This window comes from Heliangelus exortis, chromosome 13 (assembly GCF_036169615.1).
Source record: "Heliangelus exortis chromosome 13, bHelExo1.hap1, whole genome shotgun sequence".
NCBI lineage: Eukaryota > Metazoa > Chordata > Aves > Apodiformes > Trochilidae > Heliangelus > Heliangelus exortis.
The window spans coordinates 7697455-7714611 of record NC_092434.1 but is presented as its reverse complement, the minus strand read 5'-3'; the positions used below and the strand labels follow the sequence as shown (position 1 = coordinate 7714611).

The 17157-nt window shown below is 34.9% G+C and overlaps 1 protein-coding gene across 3 annotated transcripts; it reads left to right on the top strand.

Annotated features, from left to right (window-relative positions):
• The first annotated feature begins 38 nt into the window (after nucleotides 1-38).
• On the top strand, nucleotides 39-16815 carry TERB1 (telomere repeat binding bouquet formation protein 1). 3 transcript variants are annotated; one of them, XM_071756702.1, is made up of 21 exons: nucleotides 39-248; nucleotides 2528-2586; nucleotides 3488-3598; nucleotides 4102-4230; nucleotides 4481-4612; nucleotides 5069-5129; nucleotides 5223-5338; nucleotides 5468-5590; nucleotides 6109-6261; nucleotides 7311-7442; nucleotides 8468-8593; nucleotides 9485-9642; nucleotides 10159-10523; nucleotides 11027-11088; nucleotides 12087-12119; nucleotides 13380-13550; nucleotides 14032-14112; nucleotides 14912-15028; nucleotides 15400-15512; nucleotides 15954-16166; nucleotides 16316-16428. In XM_071756702.1, exons 2-21 carry the CDS (start codon nucleotides 2553-2555, stop codon nucleotides 16343-16345), a joined length of 2460 nt encoding a protein of 819 aa, XP_071612803.1. In that variant the 5' UTR covers nucleotides 39-248; nucleotides 2528-2552; the 3' UTR covers nucleotides 16346-16428. The 3 variants fall into 3 exon arrangements, with proteins under 3 accessions (XP_071612803.1, XP_071612801.1, XP_071612802.1); XM_071756700.1 differs by having other exon boundaries at nucleotides 184-248; nucleotides 15954-16071; nucleotides 16316-16815; XM_071756701.1 differs by lacking the exon at nucleotides 15954-16166 and having other exon boundaries at nucleotides 184-248.
• The last annotated feature ends 342 nt before the right edge of the window (nucleotides 16816-17157 follow it).

Genomic DNA, 17157 nt, shown 5'->3' with positions numbered 1-17157 from the left:
CGTGAAGGGGCATCTCCCAGTGCCTGAGACGAGCCGGTTCTGGCGGTGCCGCCGCAGCTCCGGTCCCGTCCCGGTTTGGCCCGGGGTGTCAGGGATGGGGCCGCGCGCCTCAAGGCTGGGCGGGAAGGGTGCGCGCGTCCGGCTCGCGCCGGGCTCCCTCAGGCGGCGGGAGGGGACGGGGCCAGGGCGGCTCCGGGAGCTGCTGACCAGAACCAGAACCAGAACCGCTGCCGTCGCCGGATCAACAGGTAGTTTTACCATCCTCTGGATACCCCCCACCCCTCCCGGAAGCTGTCAGAAGAGCGCTTTTGCTGTTTCATTGATGGACTGTTGGCCTTCGGTTTTTTATTCCTCCCCTCCCGCTTTTTTTTTTTTTTTTCTTTTTTTTCCTTTTATCTTTTATATGTTCTTTCCTTTTTATATTTGGGATGATCTGGAGTACTTGCTAAGTCTTCTACTTCAAAGTGGAACTCTGATCATGAGCTATAAATCATACATAGCTCCTCTGAGAGGGAGGAGTGGTGGGATGACTGCTAAAATGTCACCAGAGGACTTCAAAGGCCTGTGACACAGAACAGGGTTTCTCAGAAGTTAGCAGGATCATCCTCAGCTGCTGATATGAATCTGATTTCAATGAGACACCAGCTATCCAGACTTTTTGTTTCTCTGTATAGGATTTGACCACTGGGGTTTTAAAGGTAAAAATACTCCCGGGAGTGGCTGTTCCCACCCTGGTGTGGCTGAGGGGCTGAGTCCAGCAGCCCAGGCCCTGACAGGCTGGGGATATCCCACCAGTCTCCTTCTCAGCTCCCTACCCTCCTGTGTGGGTCCTTCTGAATGTTCCATCCCTGTGCTTCAATTCTGCTGAACAAACATTAATATAGCTGCATTTTTCTAGCAAGTGGGGCTTTTTTCTGTTTTTGATGAGTTGTTACTGTGTTGCTTTCCATAACTGAGGGGGGAAGAGGTAATCTATTTTATTTGCAACATCTGTCAGACACCTGCAGCAGCAAATCCTATTACTTATTTTTCCACCTTTGCCCTGTGATGCAAAAGCAGAGTTGAGCAATTTGTGTTTTCATGTAAGCTGCCTTATAAGTATCACTTTGTCTTCTATTTTCTGTATATTGCTAAAGAAAATGATTCAGGTAAGGTCAAGACATACCTTTCTGTAGTGAAACCTGTGCTTCTTATATTAAAGGCTCTTTAATTGCACGAATATGTATTTACTTAAACTTTGCTGAAATAAAATGAGCTCCTAAGTGAGCTCATTTTTGTAGCTTTTCTTTTGTAGCTTTTATAGCTTTTTTGCATAGATAGTTTTTGTTTTCTCTTGTGCTATCAGGGTGTACCATTAAGGGAAAAAAAGAGGTGAGGAAGACTTGCAAGCTTTCTGCTATTGTGGTAGGGTTAGGTTTGCAAGAAAATTAAATTAAAAGAAAAATTAAATTTACACGAAAATTAATATTATCACTTCTGAAATGGTAAAGGAAGATGGATACTTTTTTACTTTCCCTCTGAAAACATGAGCTTCACCAATGCCAGCATCAGGATATATACTGAAAATGTGAACTAATGGAAGCAGAAAAGGAATGGGAACAATCAGTAACTCAAAAGCAGGGCTGTCTGTCTTCGTTAAGATGATGCTGATATTTCTTAGAGCCTTTGCTCTACTTTGAGAAGGATAACTAATCCATTATTAGGTTGCATTAATCGCTACCTGGAGCAAAATAACTTCTGTGAGATTGAAATAGGTTATTGTGACACTTCCAGCAGCCTTTCTTTGTGTTTGGGACTAGGGGAATCGTTAAGGCACCCACCATCTTTCATCTTTCAAACCTGAATTTCACTCTGACTGCTGCTCAACTAACTCATTAGATTTATGTATAATCAGTGCTGTGGGTTTTTCTGGCTTACCTGGCATATGTATTGTGATATTTTTTTTTTTCAAACTAAAATCAATTCTTTGATAAACAAGTAATGCCTCAGCTCATGCCCATTGTATTTGGTTTCGATCAATACCAATAAAACAACATAGATATGGTTTAGTGGTTCACTGAATAGCAGTAGGGTGCTGAATTGTTTATGGTGGATGTTGGATGCATTTAATCCTCCACAAAATGTTACTTTGGTTGTCTTACTGCCCGTTGTTGGATGATGATGAAGCTGGCAATCTACTGTAAGGAAAACTGGGTCAGGCTTACTGTGATAAATGACACAGAGCTAGGTATATTTTTTGACAGGGACATTTTTAATGCCCTATGGTGGTAGCATGGAGTCCCCTGATTTCTGAAAAATGCTAACTTTCAAAACATAACATGGTAGTTAAAATGCAGTGTTACTATTAAATACTCTTATTAGCAAAGAAAATCTTTGTCATACAAGAGCATATTAAACTCTGTGTATCTGATGATAATGTAAAACTGGCAAATTTGAGTGGATTTTAAGAAAAATAATTTATACCGCATGTGATATAAACACTGCTAACCCAAACAGACAATAAAACACATTTGCCTTGCTGTTGTAGATCAAGAAGAAGGATACAACCAAAAATGGAAAATCAAAAGGTGCAGAATAAACAGTGTGGTAAGATACCTAGTATAATTTGCCATTTATTACCTACATCCAGTTTACAAAGTTCTAATAGACTGTGGTAAGTATGTCAAGGGGTGATGAACTGTTGGGGAAATGACCTTTTGCCTTGTTGACAAATTTTTTTATTCTCTATTGGAGAGCTAAAGAGTGAATCTACTGACAAGCTTTCAAGTAGTAAATAATGCCATCTCATCTCTCTTTGGTAGTGTTTACTGACACCTTCATTATATTTTAACTTATTTAACAAATCCTAAACCTTACAAATGTTTAAAATATATAATATCTGTTACTGTTGCAAACAATTATAAGTCTTTTAATTAGACCCAGGAGACTAAGAAACAGATTTTCAAAGTGGTTTACATACCTAGGGTTCTATGTAGTTGTCCAGTGAATCTTATTAATGAACTGTGTTAACTTACTAACCTAACAATCTCATTGAAGATTCCACCTGCTGTGGTGAATGAGTCTGAAGTATCTTAATGTTGTCTAGGAAGCTTTGCTTTGTTGGGTTATTTTCCTCTTACTTTTGCAGATTTTCAATTGTATTTTCACTCTGAACATTTTCATGGTTCTGTGTTATTCACTTAATTATATACACAACCTTTACTAACAGTTACTAGTACTTAAAGGCAAGAAATATTAAAAGTGGACTGTTCCTCTAACAAAGAAAATCATAAACAAAACTATGGAGAATAGTATTTTTGGAATAAGTACATTTATTATTTATAGATGGATAGAAGTGACACAGCTCCATCTTTTTCTCACTTTTATTTTTCTTACTTTTTAAATACTTAAAATACGTATACATTTTTTGACAGGTTTATTGTAATACTAAATAGGTTAGTATAAAAAAATATGAGAATTTACATTAATATTTTGTGTTTGTTCTTAGATATGAAAACAGATCTGAACTTACTGCTTGAATGCCTAAAATATCAGATGGACTGCCCTGTATCTCAGAAAGAGGCTCTGATGACTATTTATTCAATTTGTCAACAAAATAGTAAGAAGCATTTTTCCTTAAAACAATGTAATTTTATGTTCACAATATACATGAAGAAGCTGGTTGTCACTGTAAAATCATAGAATTAGAAACATAGAATTTTCAGGGTTTAAGGTGACCTTTAAGATTATCTAGTTCCAAACCTCTTGCCATGGGCAGGGACACCTCCCACTAGATGAGGTTGCTCAGAGCCCTGTCCACCTGGCCTTAAAAACTTTCAGGGATGGGGCTTCCACCACTTGTCTGGTGAACCTGTTCCAGTGTCTCACCACCCTCATGGTGAAAAATTTCTTCCTAACTTCCAGTCTAAATTTACCCTCCTCTAGTTTGAATCCATTCCCCCTAGTCCTATCACTACCTCACATCCTAAAATCTGACTGATATCATCTGGCCGTCATCTGACTGCTAAAAGGCTTGAGAAGTTAGAAAAATCTTGGAAGGTGTTTATTTTACAGAGAAACAAAAGCAAATGTTTAACTTCTGTTCCTTTATTTCTGTTCTAGGTGAAGCAAGCGAGTATTTGAGAGAAATTGGTGGTTTGATGTTTATTAATGATCTTGCTAAGTCAAGTGTTCATTGCATAGTAAAGGAAGCAGCTTTGTTTACATTAGGAATTATTATAGAGAGTAATGGTAATAATAAATAATGTTATTTATATTTCCAAGTAAGTTATGATCCCATGTTATTACTTTTTCTTTTGTTTTATCTCAAAAAATCGATAAGATTAACAGCTTGAGTGAGGGGCAGTAAAGGTGCCAATCTTTCACAGTTTATCCCCAGATTTGGAGATACTGAGACTGTAGTTACTGTATTCTAAAAATAATATAGGATTATAAATGGCTTGCTATAGGACTTAATGGCTTTTTTTTTCTGGTTTTTCAGTTTATTGTCAACAAGCTTTGTGTACTTCTGCATTGTTTGAAGACCTCATTTTGTTTTTAATTAATAAGGATTCTGGTGTGAACTTGAAAAGAATGTCTGTTTATGTCATCTTAGTACTGGTTTCAAATAATAGTAAGTTGGTTTTTTAAAGTGTTATAACACCTTTTTTTTTTTTCTATTTGCCAATCTGCAGTACAGAAATTTGGAACACTCAATAACTAGTGTTTTGGTAAAGTTAATTTATAAAGATGAATGGTTGCAAGTAAATGAACTGAAGTGTTTAAGTAGATCGTAGCTCCCTAGAATTTCTTTTAACAGCAGAAACTATTTAATGTCTGAGAATGAAATTATAGTTATATATATAATGCAAAACAGTGGCTTCTGAAAATGTATAGAAAAAAAATAGACCTAGAATTGAAATATTTTTGCCAATGTGTTGGTGTGGGTTTGTATTTGGTTTTGGGGTGAATATATGCTTAGAAAATGGAAATGCATTGTGTATTTGTCAATATGCATATATGTAAGTTAGACTTGGCTTTTGTCTCAGGTTGCATGTGTCTTCAGAGTCTTTTATGTGTTCCTTTTTAGAAACTGGTCAAACCTTTGTCAGAGATACAGGCTGCATTGGTCTTCTGCTACAGTTATTCAGGTAAACAGTTGCAATGCAAACAGAAAAATTATAGACCCTTGAGGACCTATTTTTGCTTGACTAACTGGGACTTTTTTGTATTATTCTTAACAGAACAACTCTTTCCCAATCTGAGATTAATCTGTCGGATGAAAATACGAATCAGTGCTACCAGCTATGGTCTTCAGTCTGCAGTACTCTCTGTGCCTGTGTTAACAATCCCCAGAATGGTAAGTGTGGCTGCTAAAATAGTAAAAAAAAGTATTTCTCCAAAGTTACAACAGTTTGTTTTCATTTTTATCGTTCAAATGAAATTTCATACTACATTTTGATTTGGGGTTTTGTTTTCACTTTTTCAGAAGATAATCAAAACATCTGTTGTTCAGTTTTCCCGTACGCCAAAGAGTGGCTCGAAAGTTGCGCAGAGCCTGAGATTGTTCGTCCCATTTGCTCATTTGTTGGGCTCACGGTTGCAAATAACTGTAAGTGCAGCTGAATCTTTAAATAGTTTTTCTTTTGTAGAAGTAAGTTTAATTTGTTGGTTAAATGTTCCAATTTTTATTTTTTTTATCTCTGCAAAGTCATCTGTTCTTCAAACTTTTACTCTTAAAACTGTATTCTATCGTCCTTACTTACACTGCGTTGTGCTGAAGTACACAAGTAGGCACAAACTGGCTACATTTAGTAAGGTCAGTAAAAACTATTTGGAAGCTGTTTTGATTAAAATTATTTTACAAATGTAAGTCAGTATTACATATCTGAAAATTCTTAGGTAGACCTGATTAAAATGTTTGCTGGTTTGCTGGTGGTATGCATGCATTACGCCCATGTGTTTCCTGTAACCTTTCTATGAGAGAATTAGTACATTTCTCAATATTTTTTCTGTTGTATGGGTGGAATTGTAATGATATACACATGCACAGCAAAATTGTGATGATTGATAAAATGCTAAAATAGTTTGCAACTTTTATGTAAGACTTTTTTCTTTTTTTTCTTCAAGCATATGTGCAGAAATATTTTGTTTCTGTTGGAGGATTGGATACATTGGCTAAAGTTCTCATCAAGCTGATGCATGATTCCTGTGTGAGTCACTCAAGCACGAAACTAGCAGTAGTAGTAACAAGGACTCTGGACGCCTGCATTGCTAATGACTGTGAGTAAAAAGATTGCTACTTGCATTTTTTAAAGTCTCATTTTGGTGGAAAGGTGATACAAATGGATGCTAAGAGGCCAGTAAGTTATATACATCCCAATTTTTATTGCAGATTTAAAAAAAATAACACATATACATGGGGAATTATTTAGTTAATCTGAAATCTCATTTTAGCAGCATTCCCATTGTTGCTAAAATAAACATAGTGACATTTAAACTATACTGAAAAATAAAGATGTTAGAGCTAGTTTTCTATAAGTAAAGTTGAGAGCTGGATCTGGCAGTCGTCTTGGATCCTGGAGTTAGAGTTGCATGTCTGTGGGCCTGTGCCTAAGCTGATAAACTTTGTAAGCCTTAGGAGGAATTAGTAACTCAGGCATGGAGATGAGCAGGTTTGGTTTGTCTGTATAGCACATTTGTGATTTACTGTAAGCCTAATGAATCTGGACATGATTATTATATTTGGCACTTCTATTTTAAGTGCTAGCTAATGGAAGTTCAAAAAACTTTAAAAGCATATGCCTGCACTAATTTTGAGCCTAGTTTCAAATAGGTCAATACATTACAGGATTAGATTTCAACCTGTATGTACTAGCAGTGCAGTGGTGGTTGCAGTTTCAGGGAGAGAAATACTCATAGCTCCTTTTGTGGCAGATAAATCATGTGTCAAACATCATTCCACTCTTGCTTGCTCTGTTACAGAGCTGATAAAGGATGTGGAGAAACTCAGCAGAGATCTACTAAACCTGTACATTATAAAGCCCTTCTTTATCAGGTCTCTGACCTGATAGAATCTGGGATAGAGTCTTCCCAATCTGGAAGAAGAGGGAGTGTTGGATTTGGGAAGTAGCATGGGCAGATTTACTGCAACAAGAGGGATGTGGTAATTTGAAGTGTTAAAATGAAAGAGAGAAAAGAGGATAACTGTGCAGGCCCAAGACTTTTAGAGGCCTGTAGAATTCCCTTGAAAAACATCATTTTATACTTGGATGATGTCTATGTACTTAATATCTCATTTATTTTTCTTCAAATTATTTTTAACACGATAGCTGCTGTGGGTGTTGTCTTGACAAAATATCACACGGTATCAGAGCTACTGAAGCTGCTGTCCAATGACACTCTGGATACAGGAGAAAAAATTAGTGTTATTCTAACAATTGGACACTGTACTGAAGTTTGTGGTAAGATTTATTTCTTTTTCCTTTCTGTCAGTTTCTAGAAAATTCTCATATACTAACTACTTCCATGTGTTATTTCATCAAGATGCACTTGAGGGAAAGTTCTGTTAAATAATGTATAATAATATCAATATCAATTGATCAATAATATCAATATTCAGGAAAAAATGTTTGCTATCATGTTACATCTTTAAATTTAAAAACCTGCTGGCAGATAGTAAGTTTAAGAGCTTAGAAAACAACCACAATTATGCAAGAATTCAGAGATGAGCTTAGGTACTACAGAGAAAAATTCATCCAGACCTGAACACTACTAAGAGACATATATACCAAGTAAGTTGTTTGATCTCTGTTTTAATGGCCTTTGATATATAGAGCTGTGTTCTGTTTACATTGCTATTGATTTTTTTTAAAAACTATATAATGGAATTGTTTTGGAAGTAACGTAAGCAGTAGGTAACCTTGAGATGTGACTGAGTTTTGACAGCAAAGGATGATTTTTAGTAAGTTGTCCATTTTATGATTGCATACTGCAAATGAGATCACAATTAAAAAACATTAGCTACTTATACAGTTAACAAGGAGGAACAGACTAGCTAGACCATAATTAAACTGCTAATTTTGTTAGAGTTTTGCTAATTATAAACTTTAAGCTTCTGGTATTTCTGCATCTTAAGACTTACATCAAAGTAGTGTATATACTTGAAGAGTACTACTTACCAGAGGAAAAGAAATACAGAAGCCATCATTCAAATATTCTAGGTGTCAATTAAATGAGTTTGGATCTCCATCACATATTTTGTCTCAGTCCTGCTTCAGTTTTCTTACAAGAGCTTGAGCTTTGGTCAAATCCTGTACAATCTAGAGCTGCTGCACACAGGTCATTGCATCATGCTTGCATCCATGCTGAAAACATCTTTTTCAGAATTTCCCTGAAAGTTGCTAGTATTAATTTCTATAATGACTGTAAGATTAAGTGTGTACCAAGCTAAAACCAACCTGTTTTCCTTTACAACATCCAATTTCAGAAGAAAACCAGTGTGAACTTCTCCAGAACAATGGCCTTCCACTTATGATTCAGGTATTAACGGAGTCTCGGGATGAGGAACTAAACAAAGCTGCTACTTTTGTGCTACAAAACTGCAAACAAATGAGTAAGTTTGCTGTTACTGCTTTAAGAATTATAGTGATGATTTCTAAGCTCAATTGATTTCTAAATTATTTTAACTGTAGCAGCCTACTAATTCTGTGTACTCCAAGAGGTGGTTGTTTTCTGCAGAAAAGTTGCGTATTTCCCACCATAGACTGATTATGGCATTTAGGCAGAAAAAAAAAAAATTATGATGTTGCAATAATTCATTTGTCTGCTAATGTAGTGCCAGCTTTTTAGAGACTGAATCAATAGATAATCAAGCCTGAAATTACCATTGCTACAATTATTCTGCAATATTAAAAAATACTGATTTTTATTTTTAAAGTAGGGTTTATTTTGAAGTACCTTGCTTACTGTATTTTTTGTTTTGTTTTAACTAACGGTATAATACTATCAATGAAACAGAAAGAAATCTTACCCTTTCATGTCTAAAACTTGGAGGGTATTATGCAATTGATAATTAGTAAAAAGCATGTATCTACATTTTTGTACTGAAAATGTAATGGAGAGTTTTATTTAAGATTGAAAAGGGCACGGTGATTGTCAGTGTCCATTCAATATGGAGTTGTTTTATTAAAAATACCAATCCCATACTGTTAAAGGATCTGTACTTAGGATTAATTCCATGACTTAAAGCACAGCACCACTGTGTAAACAGCTTATTAATATAACTGCAAGCTCACCTCTTGTAACTGCAACTTGTATTTGAAGTGTACACATGTTTACATGTGTTTAAATTTACATTAAGTTGTATAAACATTATTATTCAGAGGTTTTATTTTGTGTTAAATTATTTGGGTTGTTCCTTGGCATACTAAGATATAATAAATACTTATTAAGGTATTATTTGATAAAAATTGGAACACTAATAATTGTTTTGTATTTTATAAAGCTGAACAATTGTCTCTGAAAACAAATGACAATCCATTAAATGGGAACAATGCAGAAGAGTTGGATATGCAAGTCAGAAAAAGAAGTCTACAAGACTACTGGAAGAAAGCAAAAGAAATGTTACACAGAATAAAATTGATTGAAAAAGAACATGATGAGGTTGGCCTTTTTACCAAGTAGAATAAAACTAAGCAACTCTTTCCAGAGTTTAGGGAGAACAGAAACTAAACCCTTAAGATAAGTTCAGTATGATGTAGAAAACTAGAGAAAAAATTGGATATGGGTAAAATTACAACCTGCAACTTTTACCATTACTGTATAGCACACAAAGTTATAGGTATTCAGGGCAATCAGAGAATGCAGAAATCTGTATTTTTATGAAGCATTCTAGTTTATTATATAACCAGATTTTCTACAAAAATTGAGGTCATTTAGGCCTTGTATTAGTTGAAGCAAATCTATTGGTTTCAGCCTGGAATTATCACTTAACTACCCCTTCAACATCTTCAGCAGCATCACTGTCTTGTTGGCTCTCAACTCAGTCGGGAGTTTTTGAAGCTTCTCTGGAATTTGCTTTACCCTAAAAGTTAGACTGATCTATTTAATTTTTTTACTAGATTTATTTAATATTTTTATAGAGCTCATATAGTTGCTAATTAGTATTTTTTATTACAGGAAAGAGTGCAAGGAAGATTATTTGTAGACAGATCTTCTTCTGCTGCCAATATTGAAGCATCAAAATACCATGAAGTGAATCTACTTCATGCAAAAACAACTAGAGAAAGAACACATGAAGTAGTACATTGTCCACAGCTGGCTTCAGAGCCACACGATCAGGTTCTAGTTCCAGCTGTAAGTATTTCACCACTTAAAAATGGAATTGTGAACACTATGGATCCAGCAAATGCTCCTACTAGACAAAGGAAACAGAATAATACTCCAAGTTCAATTAAAGAACTGCCAACAGACAGTGTACCTCAACATCATAGTATGAATGAAAAAACTGCTTGTGTAAAAAATCAGTCTGTCCTTCAAGTAAGGTAAGTATCTTACACCTAGGCAGAAATACTAAGTTACTTTTCTTTAGTAATTTCCAAATAGAATGTTGGCCTTTTCATTTGCTGCTAGTGAAAAGACATATCCTGTTGGTGGCTCACTAGAGAATATTCTATGGAAGTGGTTTTGACATCACAGATCAATATAGACATTGTAGTAATAAGAGGTGCTGATGTTTTTCTCTGAATGGAGGGCAGCTGCCAGAGAGCCTGTTATAGGCCACATTTAATATTTACATCGATCAGAACTGCAAATGGCTCTGGGCACTGGCATCCCTTCCAAGCACTGCAGTCAGTGTGCTGAGCAGCAGTGCAAGGAATGCTAATCACAGATCTCTGGAAAACAGATTTCTGACACACAATTATTATATCCTGGATTGCTTTGGAAACTTGTGTATTAATTTACAAGTAAAGATACCTGTAAAACTGTGAAAACTGATAATTTAAAAAAAATTTTTAAAAATTTGTTCCCATTTCTATCTTTCCAGTGAACATTTATTTAAGCAACCAGTGGACCTTACTAAAAATATGAAACAGACATGCACATCAGGTACAAATAGCTAAATGTATTCCTTTCTTAAATAATTTTGTTCATGTTGATATTTGAATTAGTTTTGTGTACTTTTATCTCTACTTTTTCCCAGATCTATATAATTAGATGACAGAGTACATTATATATAACATCCTTTAACTTCAGAGTTTTGGTATTTTATATTGTATACAATTTTACCAGGAAAATATTTGTTCTACTTTTCTTCTAAAATATCTTTTAGCTTTCTTTTTTAATTTGATTTTTACCTATTTGAATTAATGTATCACAGATAAATGTTTAAAGTTTAGTCTCCATGCAGTCTGTACTGAACAGCAGAAGTAATTAATAGAAAATGTATAATGATGCTGGCTTAACTCTGCACTTCTAAGACTGGGGATAGAACCTGCCTGTGTGAGTGAAGTCATTTGTAAACATTGAACATGTGTTTAAGATAAATGGTTTATTTTCTGGATTTGCATTGATCTTCTTAGTCTGAATAAATTATTTCAGAATTGGGATCTGTTCAATCAAATCTTCATTCCTTATTTAATTTCCCATTCATTTATAAAACATATAGTTACTCATTAGATTAGTTACTTGCCAGAATGGTAGCTTCACATGTGACCAAGCTGATCTCAAGGCTATACCTATTTAAATGGTAAATAAATGTTACTCCTATAGAACACATTTTTCAGCATCTGATTTCAAACAAATAAGGTTTATAGGGCTTAGTTGAGCAGTGTAAGTTTACATTGGCTGTTTTGCCATGTTAAAGTTGGTGTCCTTTCAGAGAGAGAAGAAAAAGTACTGAATTAAATATAGTTATTCTGGATTTTCAAAAATGAAAATGTGATCCATTTAACTTCAGGAATTTAATTTGGGTTTTCTGCTCTTACGAAAATTAAACTTTACCAGTCTACAAATAGAAAATACCACTGAATATAGTCATGCTGATCTATGATTACCACAGATAGGTCACATTTTCTTAATTAGTTTTTTTTACCTTCTTAATTTAGATCAACATAAACTGGCAGAACTAAGGTGTTTAGGTAAGTATTATCTTAGGCCTTTCTTTCCTGAGTCCATAAAAGAATCTTTAAGGAGTCAGCAATGCAGTAAGCAAACCAATATTATGGAAATTTTAACACATCTATTCAGTTACCTCTTGCATAATTCTTAACTGCTTCCTTTTTCTGCCCCTGGAAGAAAATAGATCTGGTAATAAAGCTTACATTTCAGTCTGTATATCTTTTCTCAGTGTGGGTTAACTAACAAACAGAATACACAACAGCTTAAAAGATGGCACAGTAGTTAGTTACAAGAATACTTAACAGCAGGTGTTTTCCTCTTTTCTCTGATTGGAAAGAGGGGGAGGAAAATCATCCAGCCCAGCTCAGTTCCCTCATCTGTTCCTCTGCTAAGCCTCCTATCTATTAGGCAGCCCTTCTGTTTTGTCTGCCTTACTCTAATTAAGTACAGACAATCAGTTTTATAGTAATACATGTTTGCAGCCCTCACTTACCCCATCTTCTACTTCCTCATGGTCTGTCAGTATGTTGTAAGAGTGCTCCTTGTACTCAGGATTTGTAAGTTGATTTTGTAATCAAGCCTGTATGTGTTTATTTTTTAAAAAAGGGGGGGGCAAAAAAAAAAAAGCCCATAACCCACTGAACATCATTGAGGAAATTTAGGTATATAAATTCAAGTTGTCAAACTAAATTCAACCAGAGCTTTAGCACTGTTTTCTCTTAGGCAAGAATATTGCAGATATGTATCAGTGCTCTTAATATTCCTCACAGTGCAGAAGTTCTCCTTCTGGTGATGTAACCAACTGTGAGCACATTCAAGAAGAGCTATACCATAAATTACCCTAGAAATGTCCTACAAAATGAACAGGAAGGCTTCCTGTGAGGAAATTCATACCTAAACTGGCCATGTAATTTATTGAGGTTAATACTGATAACTGTTACAACACAGATAAAGTACAGCAAAGACATCTTTCATATTTTGGCTCTTGGATAAATGTGCAAAGGGAACTGAGGCCCCTTTCTTCCCATCCCCCCTTCTCACTAATATTATTACTTCTGTACAGGATCCTCATTTAGTAATGTTGAAAACATCATTTTTTCCTTTTTTTTTCCAAGGGCGAGTACAACACAAAAAGTATTTTTAAAAAGATACATAAAGTGTAACCTCTTCTGAGATATGTATATGGATATGTGGGGGTCAAATTGTTGATTCTGGACTTTGTGATGGCTGCTGTAGCAGTCATGCTTGTTCTTTCTAAAATCTGCTAATTTTTTTTCCAGGTTGTACAGCAAGAGGACTGTCCTTCAATAGCAAAACCTTTACCAGGATGTTGCAAAGTTGTCCGTACCAGTGTGACCACCACAAAGTCATTCTGGAAGCTGAAGAAAGATATAAAAAGGAGCTTCGCAAACTGTCTGTTTGTAGTGACAGTAGATATGCAGCCCATGAGAGTAATTAGGATTCTTTTTTAGTAGTTGTAACTGTTATTTTAATTCTTATTCAACAATCTGAACTTCTTGTGGCTCTGATTCTCATCGTCCTGCTCTTTTAAACTCATACTTTAAATTTGAATTACCAGTAATTTTACTAAGTGAGATCAGAACTAGCCACTTGTGTTTTGAACATCTTGTGTATTTCTTGGAAGCAGTGATGTATCCTCATTACACTTTTAGATGAGACTCTGTCCTGTTTATTTTAGCTACTAATAGAAGGGAATATATTAAGGTGAAATGAAATAAGGGTGAATGGATGCATGACATCAAAACAAGGTCACATCATTCTAATATTACATACTTATGGATGCAAGAGGTGTATAATTCTTAATTAAATGAAAATGTATGCTATATTTCTCTAGTTCAAAGGAGACAGTCTGAAAATTAAATAGTTATTACTAACTGGCATTTGTACTGGTGTCCATCTTCTATTTTCCAGCAATACTGCTGACCCCAGTTAGGAAAGAAACACTGCATAGAGATACATCAACTTTTAGGAGCAAAAAGGATAGTTTCCAAAGTAAGGGCTTGGTTTGGAAATTCTTACAAAAAACTCTAACTCTCTGTGTAATTATTTTGCAGAATGTTTCCACGGGAGGCAGTAGATAGGGAATTATGGTGGTTTAATTCTATGGATTATGTGAAAAATCTGTGTATTAATAGGTCAGAAGATGCATATTCCATAATCATGGAATCGTGTTATGGATGTTAGTTCACAACTAAGCTACCTGGCACTTGCTTTGTAGATACTGCTTTGAATGAGGCTTCCTTCCATGGCAGCTGCTATTTCTCAGTTTTGTGGCATTAATTTTTAAAAGGGAGAGGGAGAGGCACAGTCAGGATCAGGACACAATACGGTTGCCTGTTCCTCAGTTCAGCATCACTCTACCGTACAGCCATAGCCAGGTGATCCTATTATACCTGCTTCTTGCTTGCTTGGAGCTCTGCTAAGGACTTGGCGGGCTGAAAGGCTAAACATTAACATACCCAACAATATTAGGGGAAGTAACTGGAAACAACCTATCAGAAGACTGAACTATCAAACTATCAGAAAATTAAGTTACCTGTTTGGTATTGTGAGGTGTTCCCTAAGTACCCTAAGTACCTTAAACCTATGTTACCTTTACCAAGTAAACATTTTCTGAAGTAAACCAAATATTCCAGTCTTTCTTCCAAGACCAGATAGTAGTTAGGGCTCAAAAGATCATTCTTTTTAAATTTTAATTCCTAAGACATTACATGTATTTTTGGTTGGGTTTTGTTTGTTTTTTAAAGAAAGGGACATAATGTTTTTTTCGTTTTCTTTGGGTTTTTTTAAGGTATTCTTTTGACTCCAATTAGGAAAACTAAATCCAATACTTGGAATAGAGATGAACACAGTAAAAAACCCACTAGGTTGACTGATGACTATAACTTGATACCTACATATGAAAAGTGTAAGTATTACCAGAAAATTGTTTTTTAATAAGCCTAAAAAATCAGGTTTTGTGTTTAGAGTATTGAGAAAAGCACCTAACCTGGAGACAAATGGTTAACAATTTAAATAGTTATGTTACTCTACCTTCATTCATAGTATTATTGATGCTTGAATTAATTTGTTTGTTTCCAATGCATAAGTAATCCTTGTGTCTCATCACTCATAGTGATGAGAAAATAATCTAGTGAAAAAGAGATATTAGTAAAAAAGCAACATTTTCATATTCAATTTTATTAGAAGAAATGTTCCTTTTTAACACCACATTAACTTTGCAGTAGATTTCAGTTAGTTTGAAGTTAGTAAGAGGTGGCCTTGTTTTCTATTTCATAGCTTTCAAAAAACCCCAAGATGCTAACCTGAAGAGACAAAGAGACAACGAAATGTGCAATCAACAATGTCAGTCCTTAAAAGAAAATTGCACATATTCACTCAACAAAGTTGAGGTTAGTAATGCACAGCCTAATCATATACTCACATATTTATAATTGTACAAATAAAATCACTGTGAATTGTATAATTGCTTTTTAAGTCACCTTTAAAAGAAGAGCCCGGTAGCAAAGTGAATCTTATTAAAAAGATATTCCTCTGATTCTACTCCATTCATATTGATTTATTCCTGAAATAAGTTAAGCTTTTTGCAACTGGCAATCCTTTCTGACTAATGGATATAGAGGTATTCTTTTTCTTTCACTAATGAACATTTGCATAGTATAAAAATAATAGAAAACCTAAAGGAATAAATGTACTAGAGGTATAAACTAGGTGGGCATGACAAATGAAGGCAAAAGTTGTGGAATTAATATGTATTTCAGTAAATGGGTGACAGTGAAGAAACCTTGAAGAACCAGTGTAATTTTTAATTACACCAGAATAAATATTTGCAGAGCAATGAAATATGTTCCCTGGGCATGAACACAAGACCTTTAAACACAAGAAGAAGAACCCGAAAAGATTTCACGACTGAAGAAATCAACTGTCTTTTGAATGGAGTAAAAGAAATGGGTAATCACTGGAATTTAATTTTGTGGTCTTACCCATTTCAGAAAGGACGGACGAGTGTTGATCTTTCCAAGAAATACTACAGGTTACAGTTGCAAGTAATCATAGTTTAATTTTCTAATACTCATATATGCTGTCAGCTCAGTTTTCAGGTTTTGGCTCTGATCTGATCTGACTTGCAAAAAAAAATTGTCATCTTTGAGTAAACATTTGTCTTGATTTTTTATCTTTTATCTCTATATTATAGAAGCAAGAAAAGACCAAATATCATCAATAAGATATTTCAAGACTATTTTGGATTTTGTTGCAGAATATTGAACAGCATTTTTAACAGCAAGGTATTGTCATAAAAATAGCCTCTGGAGAATTTAGATTCACTTTGACTTTTGTTTTTCAGTGACAGCATTCACTGACAGAGTTGTTATACTTTAAGTAAGTGTTGGTTTTATTTTTTTAATAATGCTAACATAGCTAACAAAATCTTTAGCAGTAAAATTTATGGAGTGTTTCGAAGTTTAACCATTTTGAACATTTGATTTGGCTTTTTGTTTGAATTTTTTTTATTTGCTTTATACCATTTGTAAGTAAAAGCTGTAGTGCTGAAATTGATATTTTATGTCAGAAACTGATAACTGTTGTGTCTAATGTGTCTGAGTTTGTTCCCTCTTAATCAGTGAAATGTTTAAAGTGGGTAAAATAGTTTGTCGTGTATTTATTGTGCTGTATGTGCAGAAAATATATCTATGACAGAAAACACCCGATCTGTGGTATTATTTAGGTTGGAAGGGACCTCTGGATTCCATATGGAATCTCCCAACAGAGCTGGGTTTATTTCAGAGTGAGTCAAGTTGGTCGGTGCCTTGTCAAATTCTGAAGATCTTAAAGGATGAAATTCCCCGTGCCTCTTTGGGCAAGAACTTGTGGTGCTTCAGCTTCTCTTGTAACACAAGTTGCTGAAGCAGACATCATTAAACCAGTCTTCTGTAATCCCAGGGGAAGAGCCACGGACTAGAAGAGAGCAGAAACCTGTGGTGTCAATTTGTGCAAACCAATCACTCTTTTAATCTCTTCTGATTTTACTGTACAATA

Bases quoted from the DNA above. Each gene is read 5' to 3' on its own strand.
- TERB1 (XM_071756702.1), top strand. From the start codon at position 2,553: ATGGAAAATCAAAAGGTGCAGAATAAACAGTGTG. The intron at 3,599-4,101 runs GTAAGAAGCATT...TTTCTGTTCTAG, and splicing joins TTCAATTTGTCAACAAAATA to GTGAAGCAAGCGAGTATTTG. The intron at 12,120-13,379 runs GTAAGTATTATC...TTTTTTTTCCAG, and splicing joins GGCAGAACTAAGGTGTTTAG to GTTGTACAGCAAGAGGACTG.